At 42.5% G+C, this 9,861-nt stretch overlaps 1 protein-coding gene across 1 annotated transcript; it reads left to right on the forward strand.

Moving 5' to 3' along the window:
- Positions 1-3,429: 3,429 nt before the first annotated feature.
- Positions 3,430-8,231, forward strand: LOC137561916 (olfactory receptor 11L1-like). The gene is made up of 2 exons (XM_068273261.1): positions 3,430-3,504; positions 7,257-8,231. Exons 1-2 carry the CDS (start codon positions 3,430-3,432, stop codon positions 8,229-8,231), a joined length of 1,050 nt encoding a protein of 349 aa, XP_068129362.1.
- Positions 8,232-9,861: the final 1,630 nt, after the last annotated feature.

The raw sequence follows: 9,861 nt of genomic DNA on the forward strand, positions 1-9,861 counted from the left end.
ATGTACCTTTGCAAGAACTGTGATAATGTCAGATTCCTTCTGACACAAATATCTTCACAGTTGTATATAACAGAAATGCTTAAAGTTATTTTTATTTCACCCCAATTTTGACCCGCATGGCTTTTTTTCAGGAATCAGTTTTAAGTAGTGTAAGTATTTCTTTTTCCTGTTTCTTATTTCATCACGGTTACAGTGTCACATGTTAAAAATGTACTTTCTTTTATCGAAATGTATTATCTTTCTATAACAAGAATTTTCATTTTTTATTACGTATGTGTTGCTGGTCCTATATTTATCGGCTATTACATTTAGGCAATTTTTTCAGTGTTATTCCCAAATGTGTGTTTATTGGCAACGGCAAATAAAGAAATGCTTAAAGTATACTTTTCTCTTTCAAATGTAGCATGGTAACTTAACAGCATAAAAAAAAAAAAAAAAAAAAAAAAGGATATTTTCTTCATTTTGTTTGCTGTTCCCATTTCAGAAGACATTCTTGTAATTTTCTGTCAGCATGTGTAAATAATCTGTCATATTTAATAAGATTATTCATCAAAAAAAATGTGTTTCTTAACATTAAAAGAGAATCTGTACTGTAAAATTCTTACAATAAAAAGCATACCATTCTATTCCTTATGTTCTCCTGGGCCCCTCTGTGCTGTTTCTGCCACTCCATGCTGCAATCTTGGCTTACAATTGCCATTTATATGCAGTGTTTACAAACAAAAAACATGGCTTCTAACCAGAGTAAAAACAGCTCAGTGTGTGACTCATGCAGAGCTTGGAGAGGGTGTGTATAACTTCTGCCAATGACAAGCAGTGCTGCACATTTCACACATTCCAGCCTGAGCTCGACAGACCCGACAGAGGAGAGAAGATAAGATTTATTACAGAGACACTGCAACTAGAAAAGGCTGTAGTATGCCAGACCACATTAAAACAGGTATAGGAACTTATAGGATAGAAGAAATAAGGCTCAAAATTTTGTTACAGAGTCTCTTTAAAGCCCCATGCAATGTTGTTATCTGAAAATGTTCCTTAGTTATCTTTTTGGGTAACAGTTTAGGAACAACACATCTGCCATTTTGCTTTGCAGAAAGGTAAGACCACAAGATTCAGAAATGATTACGGGAAGAACCTGAATTTGTGTTAAATTTTTGCCCAAGGAAATCATCAGAAATCATCATTAATTATCTAAGGCAACAATAATTTAATGTGTACACAGTTTAAGAGATTAGGGCTGCATAGTGGCATAGTGGTTAGCTCTCTCGCCTTGCAGCGGAGGGTTCCTGGTACGAATCCCAGCAAGAGAAACATCTGCAAGGAGTTTGTATGCTCTCCCCATATCTGCATGGGTTTCCTCCCACATCCCAAAAACATACAGATAAGTTCATTGGCTTCCCTCAAAATTGGCCCTAATATAACAGCAATGAACCAAACAAAAATAACGACATAGATGATTGGTATTAAACTGCATGAAAAATAAAAAAGGCATCCATATAGCAATAATTAATCCTCATGACACAAAAAGTTTGTAAGTATGAACAAGTTTATTAAGGACATATCCCTTCTAAAAACAATTAAAGTGAATGGGAACCGCATTTAAAAGAAAAATGAAGCAAATACTTACCTAAGGAGAGGGAAGGCTCTGGGTCGTATAGACCCTTCCGTCTCCTCTCTCGGTGCTCTCTATCCTGTGCTGCCCCCCCCCCCCCCCCCGTTTCAATCCCCCGCCGAAAGGGTATTTGTAAGTCTTCGGGAGCCGTGTCCTCCTGAAGATGTGAGGCTCCATACTGCACAGGCGTGAGCGTGCAAGAGAGCATGCTTGCACAGGCACAGTACAGGGCCGCACTTCTTCAGGAGCACTCAGGCTCCCTGAAGACTTCTGAAGCCTCCTTCGGCCGGATAAAGCGGTATAAATACATAGACATATGACCATGGTAGGGATTAAATTGTGAGCCACCCTGAGAACAGTTAAGTGACAAGACAATATACAATGTTGCAGTGGTATATAAATACATAATAATAATAATAATAATAATAATAATAATAATAATAATAATTGAAGAGTCATGAAAAAGCTGGATTTCAGTCCCGTGCATTACAACAACAACAACAACAAAAGTTTTTTTATGTATATTTTGTGAATTGGATCAAAATTTTTTGATTTTTACTTATTCAGGGCTTTTTCAGTCCCTGATAGTTTTTCCTCCGTGTCCTCCGAGCTCCCTTGATTATGCCACTGCAAAAGATCATCAACTAGAAGTCCAGTAAAGGGTTACTGTACATGCACGGTCCTATCCATGCCTCCTTGATCGTGCTCACATCCTTGGGAGTGTTCTGTTCATGTGTGGTATCATTCTTGCCTGCAACTGGAGTTCTAGTTGCAGATCTTTCAGAGAGGGCAGGGGCGCAATGGGGTGGGGGGTGAAGGGGGTTCAGAGGGACCAGAAAGACTAGGGTGGGCTGGAAAAGGCCTCAGGTGAGTAGAAATCTATTTTTTTTAATGTGGGTGTTATAATTTTTACATACTTACCTGATTATGTGGGGGTAGTGCAACAGACAAAATAGAAGAAAGAGTTAAGAACTGTGCCATTATTCAATTCACTTTTTCTCCTAAGTTTCCCCCTAGGTGATATTTTTCACACCTTATCAATAAAATGCCCTTTTTTACCAAGAGTGCTGAAAAGCAAACAGAAGATGAAAAATGATCTCCAAGGAGAAAACTAAGGAGCAAAGATACATTGAATAAGGACACTGAAGTAAAACATGCTAATTGTACTCTTTACTAGTGAATATGGCCATTTCCATTTTGCCATAATTTTCACACAAGTAAAAAAAAAATTAAAGTGGAATATAACCCTGCATTTCAACTTTGCTCTAAAACATTATTTACAGCATAATATATGCAACCAGCATTTTTTTTACTAGACCAGCATTGGAAGGGTTAAACACAGAGGTTTAAAGTTCCGGGGAGAGATATGCAGAAGTTCAGATAGATACATTTAACTAAATAGAATGTAACAAGTGATAAATGTTACACACTCTTTGGCTGTCCTCCAGCTCCTTCTCAGCCAGAGAGAGTGAGTCACATTCCACACTTAGATACATTTTGTTTTACTTAGATACATTTATGTAAACAAAATGTATCTATGTAAGCTTCGGATGCGTCTGCAGTTCTCTCCAGGAACTTTAAAGCTCTGTGTAACCCTTCCAATGCTGGTCTAGTAAAAAAAAAATGCTGGTTGCATATAATATACTGTAATTAATGTTTTAGAGCAAAGTTGAAATGCAGGGTTATATTCCGCTTTAAGGTGAAGATATTTTCAAAAGTATATTGGCATGAAAAAAAAAAACAGATTTCTGCCAAATGCATTGAAATCAATAGTTAGAAGAAACATATTTTTCCCAAATTCTTTGAGGTCTATGGGCATGAAAAAAGCTAATTTTAGAGAAAACTCTCCTTTTCATGAAAGCTTGCATCTTGCACAAATTCATTATATCTCGGTGAGAGTTTTGAATATCCCATGTGCTGTGGCCATTATTTATTGCTATAGCCTCTCCGATACCAAGTGTTCTACATCTGATAATTATTGCTATAGACCAGTACAAGCACTTGCTGTTGGTTGTTTGTGATAGCTGAGAGAAGGCTGAGTCTTCGCCTATGGCATTGTATCAGCTGGGGTTGTTTGTGATTGCTAGGAAAATGAGTGTTCGCCTATGAAGTGAGCATGAGTCGGGTTACATCTGTGACTGCTGGGAGAGTGATGAGTGATTACCTGGGGAAGGAAGGGGGGTAAGTTACGGAAAGTGTCTATGACTCTGCAAGAGGTTGTTGAGCTGCAATGTTTCACGTATGTGGCCTATACCATGTCACTGCTTCTTCCATCTTTCCTAAGAGTGTAACTCCAGTAGGGGGGATTCCACTGTTCTTCATCTCCACCTATTTTCTTTTCAATTTCTGAAGGTAATGTGGTATCTTCAGCTACTGAACCATGGTGGTCATTTATAATGGGTGCTGTAAGAATTTCGATGTCGGGAACAGCCGCAAGTAGAATACTGATAAATAACCAATATTCTATGGTTCAGTAGGTAATTTGGATAGTGAAATATAGGTAACTAGCCGACCCACGGCGTAGCATACGCCGCATAAGAAGGTAGAGGACAGGAAGGGGGTATTGGGCACAGCGGCGGGGAGGGGGGTTGGACCCCCCCTCCACTGGGTCCCCCATGTGCACTCCCAATCCAGCTTAAGCTCAGCAGGAAACCCCCCCTCACCTGGGTCCCCCATGTTCGCTCCCCCTCCTGCTTAAGCACAGTAGCAGCCGCCACTATTAGTAAGAGGCAGCGGGCGGGGATGACTAACCTCTTCCGTGTTCCATCGTACGTTCCACTGTCGTCACTTCCTGCAATGCCGCACACTGTATTGGTGTAATTTGCCTTTTTAAAACAGAAGTAAATCTTCAATAATTCAGCTATAAGGGAACATTTGTGGTTACCCACAATGCACTGCTACTAAATATGCAAATTACCCCTTCCCCCCTTGATAAGCCAAGCAAGCATCTAGAGCCACTGGTGTATAGCAAGCATATAGCTTTAAATTTTACACAGTCATATCAAACCCACATGTAGACAGCCTTTTTCAGAATTTTGGTCCTCATCTGTACATAGCAAGGATTGATATGGCTGTATGAGATAGGGCTTGGACCAGTACAACAGAATAACCAAGCTTCTCAGGGTGACCCAAACCACTCGGAATGTATAGGGGGATAAAAGGGACCAAAAAGACCTCCTACTAAAAAAAGCAAAGCTTGGTATAATTTGCCTTCCTAAAACAGAAGGAAATATGCAATAATTCAGCTATAAGTGAACATTTGTGGCTACCCACAATGCACTGCTACTAAATATGCAAATTACCCCTTTTCCCCCTTGGTAAGCCAAGCAAGCATCCAGAGCCTCTGGTGTACAGCAAGCATATAGCTTTAAATTTTACACAGCCATATCAAACCCACATGTGATAGCCTGTTTCAGAATTTTGGTCCTCATCTGTACATGGCAAGGATTGATATGGCTGTATGAGATAGGGCTTGGACCAGTACAACAGAGTAACCAAGCAGCTCAGGGTGACCCAAACCACTCAAAATGTATAGGGGGATAAAAGGGACCAAAAAGACCTCCTACTAAAAAAAGCAAAGGTTGGTGTAATTTACCTTCCTAAAACAGAAGGAAATATGCAATAATTCAACTAAAAGTGAACATTTGTGATTACCCACAATGCACTGCTACTGAATAATTCCTTTCCACCCTTTGGAAGTCAAGCAAGGCTATAGCTTTAAATTTTACACAGTCATATCAAACCCACACGTGACAGCCGATTTCAGAAATTTGATCCTCATCAGTACATAGCAGGGATCAATAAGGCTACATGAGATAGGGCTTGGACCAGTACAACAGAGTAACCAAGCAGCACAGGGTGACCCAAACTACTAAGAATGTATAGGAGGATAAAAGAGACCAAAAAGTCCTCCTACTAAAAAAAAACAAAGCTTGGTGTAATTTTCCTTCTTAAAACAGAAGTAAATCTGCAATAATTCAGCTATAAGTGAACATTTGTGGTTACCCACAATGCACTGCTACTAAATATGCAAATTATCCCTCTTTGCCTTTGTTTTGATATGCCACTACTTCTTCTTCTTGCTTGGACCAGCCTCTTCTTCTCTTCTTCTTGCTTGGACCGGCCCTGGGGGCAGGGCGCTACTTCTTCTTCTTGCTTGCAGGTTGAGGCACTTACTCTATTATATATATAGATTTTTACCATTATTTTAATATAGCCTAACCATCCAACTATCACTCACAGCCTTCCCTCTCACACTAACCACCTCCCTTTGCTGATGCCTGGCCTTAAAACTTCCCTTCCAATGTCTAAGACTAAATACCACCCTGATGTTTAATACTGACCCTCTCTCAGATGCCTGAACTATAACCCCCCCCCTACACCCACACACCACACCCCACACACACACACACACACACACACACAACACGCACACACAACACGCACGCACGCACGCACACACACACACACACCACACACACACACACACACCACACACACACACCACAAACACACACACACCACACCACACACACCACACACCACACACACACACACACACACACCACGCACACCACACACACACACACACACACCACACACACACACACACCACACACACACACCACAAACACACACACACCACACCACACACACCACACACCACACACACACACACACCACACACACCACACACACCACACACACACACACCACACACACACACACACACACCACACACACACACACACACACACACACACGCACACACGCACACACACACACACACACACAAACACACACACACACACACACACCACACACACACGCACGCACGCACACACGCACACACGCACACACGCACACACGCACACACGCACACACGCACACACGCACACACGCACACACGCACACACACACACACACACACACACACACACACACACACACACACACACACACTGACTTAACATTAAATCCCCCCCTCCAATGCCTAAAGGTGTGTACACACGCACTACATCCGGCAACAATGGGTCCGCCAGACCCTCCCGCTGGGCGGACGTTCAGCCAACAGTAGTGTGTGTGTACGTGCTGTCGGCGGACTGATAAGGCTGTTTTAGCCTTATCAATCCACCGACAGCACATACACACGCGCTACTGTCGGCTGAACGTCCGTCCAGCGGGAGGGTCCGGCGGACCCGTAGTTGCCGGCGGTAGTGCGTGTGTACATATGCACCTTAAGACTAAACCCCCCCTCCAATGCCTAACACTACCCCCCCCCCCTTCCTTCTGATGCCTAACTGTTATTCCCTGCCCCACCTTCCCAAATAAGATAGAAGCCACCTTAGGCAGCTACATTAATAGCTGGGATTAGTGGCTATTGCTTTTAAATCGGGCACTGGAGGAACCCAGTAAAACAGCGTGCGCGGAGAACGTCTGCTATGCAAATTGAAGCTGTGCCAAATTCCCTGTCTTTGAGCCTATGGGAAGCTTTCATTAGTCCATTCAAAAATATACGAGATATAACAATTCTACATATGCTTATATTTAACCTATCATATATTATCATATTATTAAATCATGTAAAAAATATACTGTACATCGTATTTTATATTATGTTTTTTTCCCCTCTCATAACTCACAGGCCACAAATAAAAGCAACGTGACCACAATCTTATTTTTAGGATTTCAGAACATTTCTGAAGTTAATGTATTACTCTTCATCTTCTTTCTCGTGATATATTGTGTGACCATATGTGGAAATGCCTTTCTCATTACTCTGGTGTCCATCAGCAAGACCCTCCACTCCCCCATGTACTTCTTTGTCTCCCAGCTCTCTATAGCGGACATCATACTGACCACAGATATTTCCCCTAACATGCTGAACATTGTGCTGCATGAACAGACCTCCATATCTATTTCGAGCTGCCTTACTCAGTGTTTTTTTCTTGGCTTATTAGTCGTATCTGACTGCTTAATTCTAACCGTAATGTCCTATGATCGCTACATGGCCATATGTTCTCCATTGCATTACACCTCTGTTATGAACCACGTGCATTGCATTAAACTAGTGCTGGTTTCCTGGTTAATAAGCTCCCTGATATCCCTAATTATAGTACTCAACATAAGTCAACTGCAATTCTGTGGGTCAAACACTATTGACCATTTCTTCTGTGATTTAAATCCTTTGGTTAAACTTTTGTGTTCTGATGTGTCAGAAATTCAGATGGAAATTACCTTGCTGAGTGTTCCTGTCATAGTCTTACCCTTTTTTGTGATCATATTTTCGTATGTTCACATTATTTTAACAATATTGAAGATCTCCTCCTTGTCCGGAAGACAGAAAGCCTTTTCCACCTGCAGCTCCCACCTGACCATTGTATCTATGTTTTACGGAACTCTCTTTGGCATGTACGTTCTTCCAAATGAAGGTCAGTCCCAGACGATGAACAAGGCGATGTCTATGTTGTACACGGTCTTCACACCATTTTTAAACCCTTTCATATACAGCTTGAGGAATAAAGACATCAAGAAAGCTTTCAGAAAAGTTGTGGGGAATCTAAAGTTTTACTCTAAGACAATGACTCAAGAGAATAACAAAAAGCTAACTGATATTTAATTGTAAATTGTAAATGTAATATGTTAGCATTAAATCAAAACAATGTTTGGAGAACTTTATATCTAGCAGTGATGTACACATTCAGGTTGTCGTCAAGTTCTACCAAAACAGCTGTCATTTTAGTAGAACCACAGAAACTCTCAAGTATTGCCAACAAGTTTATACTTTTTGATGGTAATTCAACCATATGCTGTCCTTTTCATCAATTGCCATCCACATTTCAAACAAGGTTTTCACAATCACCCAGGGTGGCCCAGGCCAGGGGCACATAGGAGCCCACCCATGCATGGATAGCTGGGCAATGCTGTTAGATATTGATGAGAAGAGCAGGGCAGTGAGAATATTTGTAGAAACATCTCCCCACACACACCATTGAAGACTGAAGCACAGGGATTCTGAAATGAAGAGAGCAGCATGTGAATGCTGCCTCCTGATCCAACCCACCAACCACCAGGGAGCCAAGGAGGAGCCAGGAATCCACTACCACCATGGGATATGTGTCCATCCAACCCACTACCCAGCGCCGGATTAAGGCTAAATGGGGCCCTAAGCAAAGTAACTGATTTGGGACCTCCATCAAGTTGTAATAGAATCAGAAGATGCAGCTGCACAGCAACATGCCGCACACACCGGGACAGCCGAGCTACTGGTTGCTACGTGCAACAGCCCGCTTTCCTCTGTGGGTGCACAATGCAGGGAATAGCAGCGGCAAAATGCAGAGTGAGAGATGAATGGCTGGGACATTTGCACTCAGGGGCTGGGGCACCCCTGTGAAGAGAGCGCCAGATATCACAGCAGCAGCACTTTCCCCCTGCATCTCCAGCCTGGCAATAGCAGAAAGCTCTGGACACTGCCAAACCGGAAGCCGTTCCCCAGACAGAATCACATAACCACCCTCACCACCGAACAACTGATTTCCTCCCAAACTAGACAGCCACCATGCAGCCTCCATCCCAGTGAATACGATAGTCCAGCAGAGAAGGCAGCCACAGCGGGGGAGAATGACAGCACCAGATGACTCACATTCACCTAATGCGATCCAAGCAATAGAGGTCCCGTCATCCGGAGCCCATATGTCTCCTCTAGAGTGCTGCCGCTCTGTTACTACTACTATTACTACTTCCTACTTTCTGTCTGATCTGAGAATCAGGAAGTTCAGAGGGAACGGCTGCACTGTAGAAGAGACAGATGGGTTTCAGATGACGGGATCTCTATCGCTTGGATCATGGATAGGTGAGTGAGCGTTTGCCATCTGCTGCTATCATTCTTGTTGCAGCTGTGGTTCTCTGTGGGAAGGGAGGGAGGAGTGGTCAGTAGAGTTGGACCGAACCTCCGATTTTAGGTTCGCGAACCTGGTTCGCGAACTTCCGCGGAAGGTTCGGTTCGCGTTAAAGTTCGCGAACCGCAATAGACTTCAATGGGGATGCGAACTTTGAAAAAAAAAATAATTATGCTGGCCACAAAAGTGATGGAAAAGATGTTTCAAGGGGTCTAACACCTGGAGGGGGGCATGGCGGAGTGGGATACATGCCAAAAGTCCCCGGGAAAAATCTGGATTTGACGTAAAGCAGCGTTTTAAGGGCAGAAATCACATTGAATGCTAAATGACAGGCAGTGGTATGCAGTGGCA

This window comes from Hyperolius riggenbachi, chromosome 3 (assembly GCF_040937935.1).
Source record: "Hyperolius riggenbachi isolate aHypRig1 chromosome 3, aHypRig1.pri, whole genome shotgun sequence".
In the NCBI taxonomy this organism is placed as follows: Eukaryota; Metazoa; Chordata; class Amphibia; order Anura; family Hyperoliidae; genus Hyperolius; species Hyperolius riggenbachi.